We start from the raw sequence: 14138 nt of genomic DNA on the forward strand, positions 1-14138 counted from the left end.
CAGCTTGTGCTCATCCACATCCTTATCTTGGCAAGTTACTGGGAAATTAAAGAAACTGTAGGACAGAGGTTTGATGAAAATGAAACCCAATTTTCACTGCTGGTATGTACTAGCTCACCTCCACTAAAGTCAATCAGGTAGCATCAATAGTGTATTTGTCCTTTGTGAATAAGTATCAGCACTATACTTATGATACTGCAGCTCAAAACATCTCTCAGTCTCCCCAAGTAGCTTACATACACATTGAACAGGAGGGATGACAAGATGGAGCTGAAGTGGAACTCTATTCATTCAAACAAGATCATCCAGATGCGACAACACCTCAATAGTATCAAAAGATAATGATAAATTTAATTGAATCAGGTTGGCCACCTTAAGGTTTGTGTGATCATAGAAAGAAATCAGGAATCGATATAATCACTAAGGTCTCTATCCCATAATCATAGTTGAACCCAGACTAAAATACAATACACATATGTGGAATTGAGGTGTATCTGGAGATGGCCCATCACAACCTTCTTGATAACTTTTCCTAAAAAAGGAAGATGTTAAAATGTTTCTTGAAGAGGAATCTAAACACCATTCTTTAAGTGTGGCTGACCTGAACAATCCAGATGATCATCTTATTGTTACTGAGTACTCATATTGCAATAGTGCCAGAAGTAAGCAAAGAAACTTAAAAGAGAATGAGATGGAAACTCTGGGAATGCTTACTCAGAGTTGTTCCCATGCATAGGAGGCAGCATGGGAGAAAGCACAAAAATGTTTGTGGGAAAAGCAGACAAGCAAGCAATCCTTGCTGGTGTTATTGGCACAACAAACCCATCGGTTAGCCTCCCAATAAGAAATTAGATTTGACAGATAGGGTGGACATAAATGGTGGAAAGCCATAAAGGTGAAGACATTAAGCTTATATACAATGTGTGGAGAAAGGTGAGCCAGTGCAGTGAGACAATTCAAGGATGGTGGTATCAGAATAATGGACCGTCAAGATAAGCAGCTTTTCTACCGATGTGAGGAGGGAAAGGTTGGTGGCCCAAGGCCAGAGAGGAGATTTCAATTGTCAAGCTTGAATAAGAGCTGTGGCAATCTTCATCAATAATGAGATCAATGTTTATATCCTAGCTTTAATCAGTCCATCTCACAGGCCATAATATCTCAAGAACACCCAAAACTGTATGAAAGCCAACTAGCAAAGTATGAGTTCATCATTTGTAGTGGTGAAGCAGTGTTACTCCAGATAGATGAGATATGTTAAAAATCCTACCGAAATTAAGGTTTCTGCTAACCAAAACTTATTTACAAGCAGCGCATAAAGAGACTTGATCAAGATGATGAAAAAGGGGTCTGAATTGAATAAAGGTTTAAACATGGAAACCAAAGAAAGGAGGGAAGCTTGGGAATGAACATGTGAAGTCAATGTCATTGTCTAATAGCTGCCATATGAACAGGCTTGGCAGATTTCAATTTAAAAAAATAATTTTGACAGACAATATCGATCTCTGTTTTAAAACTTTTTCAATTTTTATCTATTTAAATGTTCATAATTGTAGGAAAATTTGGAGGGGTGATAGAAAATAGACAGGTTCAGACAGGTTTAATGACAGCAGATGCTGAGATGCAAAAAATGAAAGCTTTACAACCATTAAAACACAAATTGTCAACATCACATGTCAAAATATACTACGTTTATATCCTTAACTCAAACTCTACTAAGTTCTCTAGCAGCATTTTTCTTACTTTGCCTACCTGTACATTTTGATTATCATTGACAGAAATATTTTTTGTCAGTTTGTGTATGTATGGAGATATTCACTTATACTGACATTTACTGATAAAAATCTAATCTTTCTATGCCTACCCATGAATTAATTTAATTGCCAACACAAGACATTTTTCAGTCCAAAAGTTTAAATAAGCTTGCCTTATTCAAAACACCCTTGTGCCCTCAGTGTGAAGTGGAAGTTGAATGCCTCTGGCACTGTATGGATGTGTCCAGATAAACACATTTCTGGGAGATCTTAAGCATAACAGGGGAAGTAATAAGCCTGCCTTACTTTTGAATTTAGAAAAAATATTTGTTACTTAATACATCTGACAGTGCTGAAAAAAACATATTAAGAAATAAAGGGAGTTGCTAGTAGATATTAAACACTGCTCTGCAAGAATGGATTGATGTTAATCTTTCTCTTGTCTTTCCATTATACTTGCAGTGTTCCTTTTTCCATTTCCTGCTTCCAGGCCGACCAGTTCTTTCAACATACAGTAGACAAGAGACAGGCTCCAGGCTATCCATACAAAGTTTACGGTCAACTGGACATTGCATACTACAGGCAATCTCATTCCCACCAAGCGTCAAAGTTCCATGATCTGCCCCTAAACAATTCCATTATGCAATATTTCTAGAAAGACCTTTAAGTATTCAAATCTTCACCTGGAGACCCTTGAAGAATTCACCACCCACAAGAAAAGCACCACTATACAGAGAAATCTGAAGTATTAAAACGTTTTATTACTATAGACTATGTTCTCGTATTCTTAGAAAATTTCAGTGTTCTAAGCCCTCAGTTGCAGGCTAATTTGTCAGCATAAATGTAAACTATCTTTGACAGGTTCTTAACAAAAACTCTGTCAGATGTGTTTCAAGCCAAGTCTTCCCATTGTGTTTAGCAGGGGATGAACAGGAGGTGAAACACTTACATTTCTTTTACAGGCCATAACCTCAAGAAATTCAAGGTATTCCCTCATCTCCTCCATTTTAGAGAATGCACAAATGCATATTTTATTAGTGACCTACGTTTATTACTTGGTTACATGTGACCTATCCAGGTGTCTCTGAAGAGAAACAAAATATGCTAAACAAGGAACATGAACTAAAAGTTTCCCAATTCCCTCATGCTGTGTATCATTAAAATGTGTGAAATGACAGACTTTCACCTGGTCCATTTCAACATTATATGCCTGCGGAGCTCTGAGTATTTCTTAAAGCAGCAGCATAAGGGCTTATCTTTGGTGTTGGAAATTTATCTGTGGACTCTCTCCAGAATAAAAATTACAACCAGAATGAATCATAATGTCTGTTATACAATCAAATACTTCTGTTTCTTTAAAAACCTGGGAGCTCACTGCCACGTTATCTTGTCTCAGATTTGAACGAGAGGCCTTATACATTGTCTATTGGAAGCAAAGCCAGGCTCACTATGGGAATCTCATACGTGGGCCCTTCCTCTGGGTCTCCCAGTGCATTATACACTATCTGCCTATTTAGCAGGTAAGCTCCTGAGGGCAGATACTGTCTCTTTTTCTGTGTTCTGTACAGTATCAAACACAGTCAGCACTTATATAAAGATAGGGTGAAATCTTCACTCCTGCTCTGCCCCTGTTATACCAGGTAAAAGGACTGAAGTGGCTTAAAGAGACTGTAAAAGCTTTGAAACTGGCTGGGAGAGAATTCCCTGGTTCACGAACTGTGTGAAACAACTGTAGAGTTGCCCTCTGAGGACTGTCAGGGAAGCTCTGGTATAAGGGGTGTGCAGGAGGCAGGACTGGGGGCTAAGCTGCAGCACAGATTCCAGGCAGCACTGTAGCTCATAGGGCAGTCCAGGGAGGCTGCTACAACTTAGATGGGCCCTCTGGGGAATGTGGGATAATTATAGCTGGATGCTTCTGCTAAAATGGTTAGCTGTCGAATCGTTAACAGTGTTGACATCTGAATTGTCATTTCTAGATTTCAGACTTAACTCATTGATATGAGCAGGGCAGTTCACATCCATCAACTATTACTTCACCCTCCGAAAACTCAAGAAGGCAACATGAGGTGAAAGGCATCTGGAGAAAAGGATTGAGGCACTGGTGTGAAGCTGGCTTTACTTTGTTATTTTAGAGAAAATAACTGGAGAAAAGAGTAATGGAAATAAAACATATCATTACCCTTCACTGTACTTATTCCAGATATAGTTTTACTATTTATGACATAACTAAGAATAATAACTTGAACTAGAAATGTTTTCCTTTATTAATTATCTACAGTGTATATGGAAGGAACTGATGAAGGACAAATGGGCACTTCTGGATATAGTGAAGAAAAAGCACTCTGAAATGATCTAGTAAGTGGCTTTTATTGCAGCAAGTTTGCATACTAAGCACTAATAGTGCAGGACTTCTGCACAGCACCAGCTCAAAATTCAAGTTCTGGGCATCCGTTCAATGTTTATGATTCTGTGCATTCCACAGGGGATGGGAAAACAGTGCCCTGTAAGTTATTTATTGAAGATATTCCCATAGTATACCTACTTACAATTCTCATTTCCAAAAGAGGCTGTGGATCTGCAAAGTATCCAAAGAAGAGAAAGATACACTCTATTTCTTTTATTACATTGTTAATGTTTCAAAAGTGTAATGAAATAATGCCCCACCCCTTCCACCGTCTCGGTGAGGGAGAGGGGACAGAGACTTAAGCTGGGATAGCCCCTAGGGTCCTGAGAGCAGGGGGGAAGGGAGGTGCAGGCTCAGCTGCTTCAGAGCACTTCCTCTTCCCCCCAGCTCAGAATGCATGTGGAGATTGTGCCTGGGCAGGGAGGGTAAGTACATGGAGGGCAGGAGAGATTTCTCCACCTCTCCCTACCACCCAATTGCTAGACTTTGAGAGGGAAACGGAGAATTGATTGTCTCATGCGTTCCCCTGCTACCGATGAAGCTCTTAGGACATGTAGCAGTCATTCTACTGGAGTTGCTGCGGCTGCCCGGCCTCATGCCGCCCTATAACTGAGGTATAATATGAGCTGTGTTACCAAGATGCTGTGGGTCTGATCAGATCTCCAATTTTGTGGATCGGGATTTTTTTCCAGGGGGCAAGGTGACTTGTTGGTCGGAGGCCTAGTTTTAATGAATAAGGACAGAATTTAAAAGTTCAAAATTTAGTAAGTGGGAAGTTTGTAATTTTGTTGCAACTTGTGACTGGTGTTCATTGCCAGTGTCAGGCTGATAGGGGCTGGCACCTTGAAGTAAACATGAATGAGAGACCCGAGTGATGGCTGGTGGACCCTATTAGTTGCAAAGAAGAAGGGGAGATGTTAAGTGTTCATAGACTGAGGTACCTTTTATGTGTATTCTCCTTTCTACTCGGAGGGGGAGTGCAAGATGATTCAAAGGTGGGCTGAATCCTAGAGGTTAGAGTGAAGGGGATCAACCCTGAATATTGGTTTGGCATGGAGGTTATTTAACACTGATTAAAGTAAATGAGTGGTATATCTTGGGGGCAGGGGGGACGTAGGTTGTTGAGTCTTCCATAAAAGTTAAACATTAATAACCTTAAAGCCTTCTGCCTTAAAATCCATCTTAAAATCCATGTGCCTTTCATCCTCCCATGTCTCCTGATCAATGTCCTCTCATGAGGAAGCTTTTACAAAGCCAGCCCACAGTGACTTCCTAAAGAGTATTTGTAATTAACAAAGCAGTAGGCACAGCTTAATTTTCAAAATAACAGTGGAGTACAGTATAAGTAAAGCTCGATAAACAATAACGTGTGTAATTCATTTACTTACACATTTTTTCTACCACCATACATAATGTAAATGTCTGATGTGAGCCACAGTAATTCTAAAAGAAAACAGGTTATATAACCTACCTCAGTAATCTTGTCGGAAGGCTCCAGTCCAACCAAATTGGCTTGTACTAGCTGCTGTAGAAGTTGTACTTGAGCTACGCTGAGGAAGAAGTCCAGGTTTGTGGTCAAATTCACCTCCAAAGAATGACCGCACACTAAAATCTCCTGTGGAGAAAAAAACATGTCAGATACTAGCTACAAGGCAGATAATTTACATTTTAAAGGTAACTATATCACAATTCTCTGCCATACCCAATTTAAGCCATTTATATAATGTTAACTGGGATGTTAAATCTATTTATCTCTTTTAGTAGCAAAGAATGGTGTGCCAGTAATAAGACTTTTAATGAAGGTGTGTTTGATACCTTGATTTGCTTTCAACAGCATAAGTAACCATTAACACAAATCTTGTATGTAAAGTGTTTCATGTGTGAGGTTTTTTTTTCATTTCTTTGTAATATCAAACACTAAATTGTCAGATTTTTGTTTTTCAATTGCTTGTCAATGAACTACATTTCTTCTTCGCCTTGTCCTTCCAAGAAGATATACTTTTTTGGAATATAAGCTCAGCTCCATTTATAATGAAATCATATGTTGGAACTCAAAGATAACCAGCCTAATTGATTTCTCTTTGCCTGTAAACCACTGTTAATATCTTGGCAGAGTTAGCTGGATGACCACTATTTTACTGGTGTTATAACAAAACTAAAGCTCTTGACCATTGTTGGCAAATGATTCAGAGATGAACAACAGAACCAATCCAGGAGGTTTGCTTAATAAGCAGAAGCATTGCCCCTTCTCATGAAGGACATGTGAATAATGTTCAAATTCTTGGTAATCTATAGTAGACCCCACCCTTCATCCTTAAGCGTCCCCTAAAGAATAGATTCAAAGAGAATCTGACTAGCCAAAACATTTAAATTCCTGAATGTGAGCAATAGTAATGTTCAAATGTTTCTTTTTGCTGAATCCTTTCCATGCATCTCAGCTATCTCCTGAATTTTCTTTTAATTTAAAACTCTCTCCTTCCCACACTTGTGATGGCACTCTACACGAAACACAAACTCACTGCAATCTTTCCCTCATGTAATTAATATCTGTTCCTTCTCCATCAACTTGCACCTGTTACAAATGTGCAAATATGATTTTCATTCCTAGGTTTTGCCCTTCCCAGGAGGTAGCTATTATGAAAAATCACTCCTGCTAGCTGGCAAACAATGACTGGCACCTCCCTCCAAATAATGTGTTTTAAATTCCCTACCCGGGTGCTAATGCCAAGAAATGAACCACAGTCTCTTGTGTGTAACAAGCTCCTCTAATGAGCTGACCCACAGACTGGTAAAAGTTACTGTTAAATCTTTCTAGTCAATTTGGAATATCCTGAGGTATCCCTATGACTCCTACTATGAAAAGTAGTATGCCTTTGGAAATCTGACTGTAGCACCCTGTTTATTTGATATTTGTAGAGATAATGTAGTTTTCCGGTTTGCTTTTATGGGGCCCATGAAAATAGTGTTTCTTAAATATTGCATTGGATCATGTCTTCTCAACTCTTTTAGTTATAAATCCTTTAAGAATTCTGCAGTGTGCCTACCATAAATCTGACCACTTCATATGTCTGATGTATCATGTTTCCCCTCCTTTCATCTGGTTTTTGACAAGAGATTGTAAGCTCTTAGGGACACAAACTATTTCTGGGTGTTTGTACAGCACCTAGCACAATGAGATCATAGTCATGATGAGGCCTTTGAGTGCTATCATAATGTAATTAAATAAAAATAACTGTTCAAACAATGCAAATAATAAACTATAACTGTGCCATAGTTAATTACCAAAATTACAGAAGCCATACGAACAGTTTAAAAAAATCTATTCCTTTTTCCGTAAACACACTATTTTAATATTGTTTAATATAATATTTTCTATGAAGATTAAAATTTTCTAAGGGAACAATAATGTACATGTTAAAAACTCAGTTATTTTTGTTTAAAATTTGTACTAACCTCTGTGTGCAAGTTTTCTGGTGAAATTACTTTTGTGAAAATGATTGCAGGAGCTGCAGTTATTCGCACTGTGAAATCTGTTAAAATTGGAGTTAAAATTGCTCTCCGTTCTTGATGCCGCCTTATGCTAAAAGAAAAAAAATGAAATATTATTAAAATAGATTGTAAGCTGCTTAGGACCACATCTTCCTGTGTTCTTCCTGTGTACAGGGCCTACCAAAATGGGGCCTCAATCCTGATTGGGGCCTTTGGTTGCTACCACAATACAAATAATAAATAATTATCAACAACAATGGTCTCAATCTGGCTGTCAGGCCATTAGCCCCATGGAAAGGACCATGGAAATCACTGGAGCTCAATGCAGTGTAAGAACCAGATGGCTCCAACTGCAGGATCAGGGCCAATAATTTATTTTAATTACCTCACAATTAAGACAAAATTGCACATTTTTCTAATGTTAACTATTAATATAGGGCACAAACCTATTGTGACCTCAATGTGTTTGAAACCAAAATATATCTAAACCTTTTACTCTGCAAGCAATCCACCAGTATACACACCATACAAAGATATGTATTATTGTTTTTTCCTTTTACTGAATTAATATGTTTAAAAATAAATCACTGTGAAGCAGTATAAGCCACACACATTTGACCTACAAAACACATAAAAATAATTTTCAAAATGTGTTAATGAATTTTATATTTAAATAGGTGTTCTTGTATATCCAACAAGACATTTACTTCATGCACAAAATACTTTATAATGAAACAGTTAAAGTTGCCACACACACAAGTGGCACAAAAAACACAAAATCAAGCCCATGAAAAGTTAAGCCATCTAACAATACAGAACCTCTACTCCACCATTCACACCTTACCATTACCATAAGTACTTTACACCATAGACCACACATAGATACCTAAATTCTGCCCCCATAGTAAAGCAATGCCAGCCTTCTAGCACCTCTTTCCATGATTGGATAAGCATGCTGTACATTAGCTCCTTCTAAACAGAATACTGACCTTCACTTTCCATGAATATTTGTGTCAGCAAACCGGACACTTAAGTTATCTTCTGGTTATTTTTCACTGCTACCAAAATGCAAGTTGAAGGCATTTCCCTGTTTTGGAAGCATCTATCAATAGCCCTTGTTGACACAACATACCAAACTGGGATCTGTGTGTCAATTCAAATAAATTTGCCACAGACTGTTGTCTATAAGCACCTCCTATGCCATCCTTCCAATGAGGAAAGTTGAATGAGAAAAGCCCACAATGAAATCAGATGGCCCTCAGTCTCAATAAGATCATGGATAATGTGAGTCCTCTGGGTAGTATCTGGTTGAACCATTGCCTTGAGATCTGGTCATTGAGAGCATCAGCTAGAAGACAATCTACCTTTCTTACAAAGACAAGCTAATCACTGGGTTCCATAGAGGCAAACCCTGACAACTCTTAGAACATGACTTTCATTAGACCAATTTCTGCATATTCATAAAATGATAAACAGCTAACTACGAACAAAGTATTAAACTAATAATTTAAGTTCAAACAATACACTAATTATTCTAACACATATCCCAAGAAAATGCCCAGGCTATGCATTTTCTCTGTCTCATGTAAAAAAGAGAAACTAAGAGACAATTGTGGCATTGGGGCTTTTAAACCCTTGGCTCTAGATTTCTAGAAGAGAGACTCACATACACATCCTACCATGGCAAACTGCCTTGAAACTGGTTTTGTTGCAGGTCACACAATCTCTCACAATGGAGATCTGCAGAGCCATGAAGGATAAAAGTAAGTGGATCTCACAGTGATTCTTGAATGTGGCTAGGCTCGGGTTTAGATATATTTCTAGCAGAAGCAAACTCTAGAGATGAGGGTGGGACTCAGAGCCCTACTGGTGGCTTACTATTCTGTGTCAGCAACTCATCAGGCCTGACATACTCACTACACCCTGTTCTCATGACATTTGCCCCAAAGATGGCATGTCATAATATATCACTGGAAAACTAGTAAGTCACTGATCATTAATATTCTTGTGCAATGTATGTATGGTAAACACACAAAATACTTTATAGATATATGGTAGAAATACATGACTAAACTGTATTTAAACAGGCATGTCCAGGGGACTTGATCAACAGGTTTTCTTCAGACAAAGGAAAGAGGCTAACACCTCAAATCAAGTGAGGACAAATTCAGTGGGCTATTCATTTGTATCGGAAGTTGCAAGAAGGGATAATTTGCATTGTAAGAATCACCAGCAGGAGAGAAGACAGTATGGAGTTTACACCAACAGCATGGCATCCACACCCAGCAAGGAAAAGGCACTTTATCTGGGCTTACTTTTCAAAGAATACATTTCCAAGGTTTACTGGACTATAAAAAGAAAGGGGAAAGAACCCCATAGTTGTCTACCACTTGGGGGATTCTATGCTGCAGCTCTTGAAATCATAGAACATTGGGTCCCTTCAGCCAAGGGGGCTGAAATCTCTGGGAACTAAATTTAGATTGTAACTTGATGAAATTAAGTTTTAGTCTTATAAACTTGTAACACTTTCTATCTTTATTCCTTATATTTGAACTCACTTAAAACCTCTCTGTGATTAAATAAACTTGTTTTACTTTTATCATAAACCAGGTCAGTGCTGTAATTGAAATAATAATATTTGTCAAAAACTAGTTAAATTAATGAGCTGCAGTGTATTGACTCTTTAAAGGAGCAACAAACTTAACTTCTGTGCGTATTCCAGGAGAGGGCAGGACACTAGAGATGTAGATAATTTTGGGAAAATTCAGGAGTAGGAGGTTCACTCTGCAAAAAGCAACTGGGTGGTAGAAGCCAGGGTGTATGTGAGCTGTTGACGTCAGGGTTGTAAGCCACAGCAGCATAGCATTTAAGGCATCCAGAGTTGCAGGCCAGGCAATGACATAACCCCTTACTGGTCTGGGTTGAACCCCAAAACATTATAGAGGACCTGCTCTTTCGAATTCCCTGTTCCTTGCTTCCTTGAATTTTACTCTGCTGGCAACTAGCGTAAGTGCTCAAGATGTGATGTATTACTCCTGAGAGAATTCTGCACCAAAAAAGTAAAAATTGTACACCAAAAAAAATAAAAATTCTGTGCACAATATTTTAAAATTCTGCAAATTTTGTCAGTAAATAAATGCTGATGCTCCAGTATGGCAGTGGGGAGCACAGGTCACTGGATGCATGAAGGGGAGAGATCACCCTGGAACCCCCCGCCCACAGGGACATGGACTCAGCTGTGAGGCTGCACCCAACCCTGATGCCGCGCAAGGGCCGGGCCTGCCCTAGAAACACCACGGGGCCCTGCCCCTCAGTGCCAGGTGCACCAGGTGTGGGAAGGCAGGGTCAGCCCGGCAGGATCCAAGTGTGGAGGGGCTTATTGTGCGGGTATCCAGATGTGGGGTGAGAAGGTTCTCTGAGTATGGGGGGGGGGTCCAGATGCATGGGGGTTGTGCAGACAGGGGTGCAGCTTCCTGTACAATTATCCCTCCCCTCCTAGCTGAGGCGCAATGGGGGCAAGAAGCGTTGGGGGGGGGGGAGTTTCAGGGCTTCCTGCAGCTGGAGGAGGGTCTGACTTGGCCGCTCCATGCAGGGAAAGAGCAAGTCCTGTCCTCCCCTGCCCCCCAGCCCAGCTGGTACTAGCAACTGAGCACAGTGCACGATAGGAGCCACCGGCCAGGGCATCCCTCCCCATCCGCCATACACACACACACCAATGATTTACCTCTTTGCCAGCTGCTCCGGGCACCCAAACCAACATTTTTCTGCAGGGAAGCAAAAGAATCTGCGGGGGACATGAATTGTGCATGTGCAGTGGCACAGAATTCCGCAGGAGTAATGTGTGCAGAAAGCATGGTAAATTATAGAGGAATATGCTGTCTCCAAGGTAGCTATGACCTAGGCTATTTAAGATTATTTAGGGCAACTTCAGTTTTACACACAAATTGATTGGCAGCCAGTACAGAATACAGGTTTAATATTTGTTGAGCACAGTTATAATATGCCCTTGCTCAGAATGTGGGCGTCTGCATTAATGGAGGCTTCTGAATGCCGGTCCCACAGGGATAACTATGACAAGATCAGCATCTGAGGGAAAAGCAAGGAATTCAAAGATGAAAGAAGACCCATCTGGCCTGTGATGTTAACTGGTAGTCCATGAGCAATGATGAATCTAGTCAGACCACAGGATCACAAAGCACATTGACAGTCAATTGGCAGACATCCTCAATTGAGAAAGTGGTCATCGATTTTGCCAGTTCCATAAATGCTTCTCCCTGCCAATCAGCATCTCGTCAGTCTTATCTAGATTAAGTTTAAATCAAATGGCTTTCATCCAGGTCCCTATTTCCACAGCACAATGGGAAAATAAGGAAGTATGTGTTTTTGCCTTTGGTGAAAAGGAAATAAGAATAGAGTGGCAGAGGCATACTGCTGACACTGAAAGAGCATACTGCTACATGTTAGATAATTTTCTGCCCTAATGTATATAAAATTGCTGGCAATTATGACTTAAGTACATGAAAGACAAAAGAAAGATAAACGTGCATTATTACATGGACACAAAAACACCAACCTGATCTTGTTTAAATAAATATTCTCATTTCTTAAATGTGATATGTTGATTTAATGGTTGGACACTGTGCTGTATTTTAAAGGATTTTTTTAAAAGTAACACAGGTTTAAGACTGCTTACTGTTTTCTTTGCATGCCCTATACCATCTGCCCGCACTACTTTACTTGTAGTGATTTACCTATCAAATAATATTAGTTTCTTTGCTTATCAATTAATATTAGTTGGTAAATCTGAAAAGGCGCCAAACCAAGTATTAGCAAAACAACTGTAAGTGTAAACAGAAGCCAAACACAATATACTTGGAGAGAAGGGACGGGGAGATCACAAAGTGAACAAAGAAGCAAGTTCCACCTTGAATTACTAAGTCTTCCACACTGAACCTAAGAGCACTGCTAACTGCACACATGTGTACACCACATGAGCTCATGAAAAAACTTGATTGTGAAGGATGTAATGATGGTTCTATGTCCAGAGTACATTTATTCCAAGGTCCATTTATGCATCTGTTATATATTTATGTCTTTTTTTTTTTAACCAGTACTTTCAGAGACTTAAAGTAGTCCATCATCTACACTTAAAAGTACAGTACACTTAAAAGACCATATGCTACCATAAGGCTGTGAGGCAATAAAACTGTTGTAGTAAGGTACACTAGTGCCCTATACTGATTGCTGGCCACCAATTGCTGAACTAAGGCTATACCTGAGTATACCTAGAAGCCCTAATCATGGTAGGAGGGAGAAAAGCAAAATAAAGACACTGGATTTCAAGAAGGCAGACTTTAGCAAACTCAGGGAGTTGGTAGGTAAGGTCCCATGAGAAACAAGTCTAAGGGGAAAAACAATAGAAGACAGGTGGCAGTTTTTCAAAGAAACATTTCGGTCAACCTGAAACTATTTGTGAATTCGCATCAAGTTCACCAAATAGTTTTGTCTGAATTGAACAATCAAAATGTTTTCATTTGTTTAGACTTTGTCATTCATAGTGGCAATTCACAGTAATTCAGAATGACAATGAATAGTCCAGAGAAAAAGAGTGAAAATGCCTCTATAAGGGTAGTGGTAGGGCACTAACCTGCGATGTGGGAAACCCAAGGTCAAGTCCCTACTCCAATGACTATCTATCTATCTATAAAGTGGAACAGCTTCACCCCAGAAGATTTCCACACCAAAATAACCCACAGCCCAGTGGTTAGGGCACTCTCCTGCAATGTGGGAGATCTAACTTCAAATCCCTTCTCCACATCCAGCACAGGCAGGAATTGAACCCCAGCCTCCCACCACATTCCAGATGAATGCCATAACTACTGGGCTAAACGTTATAAGGAGGGCACTACCACTTCCTGCTGTTTTGTGAATTTAGTCCTCTTTTGCTTTCGTTAAAATGCCTGAAATCAAAACAAAAATTTTTGAGTTGGGTTGAATGAAATCTTTCATTTGATCTGACCCAAAATGTTTTCCAACTTTTTGATTTGCCAAAAATTCTGAAAAAAATTGTTTTTGGTTTGACCCAAAACATTTTTTTGCTAAATTTTCAGAATTGCCAGTGAACCAAAAAAATCCATTGTTTGCCCAGCTCTAGGTGCTGCACTGTCTTCATGGCTTTCCCATGAGTCCGCGTAGCACAAGGTTGAGTTCCCACATAGGTATAGGGTTACTTATTGTGGGATAAGTGTCTTCAATGCCTTTAAGGAAGCATTTAATCGTTGGGTGAGCAAACATAGTGACCCCGTCCACCTTGTTGTGGAAGGAGGTAATAGCAGCCAAATGTACTCTTGGAACTTGTGGATAGCCCTGATTTTTTAAGTTCTAGTGTTGCCTGATTTAGGGTGCTAATAATATTAATTTGGATAGTATGGGTTTTAGGTTCGCCAATCTGTTTGATCAGAAGATAAAAGTTCTTGTCCCAAATCAGGCTCCCC

General features: G+C 39.5%; 1 protein-coding gene across 1 annotated transcript in view; it reads right to left on the reverse strand.

Annotated features, from left to right (window-relative positions):
* VPS13B (vacuolar protein sorting 13 homolog B) overlaps nt 1-14138 on the reverse strand; it is a 928263-nt gene that overhangs the window by 239331 nt on the left and 674794 nt on the right. The window contains exons 32-33 of the mRNA XM_084621078.1: nt 7609-7735; nt 5627-5770 (exon numbers count right to left, since the gene is read on the reverse strand). Coding sequence (XP_084477204.1) covers nt 5627-5770; nt 7609-7735 — 271 coding nt within the window. The remainder of the gene's footprint in view (nt 1-5626; nt 5771-7608; nt 7736-14138) is intronic.

This window comes from Lepidochelys olivacea (assembly GCF_965140295.1).
Source record: "Lepidochelys olivacea isolate rLepOli2 genome assembly, chromosome: 2".
Taxonomy (NCBI): domain Eukaryota; kingdom Metazoa; phylum Chordata; order Testudines; family Cheloniidae; genus Lepidochelys; species Lepidochelys olivacea.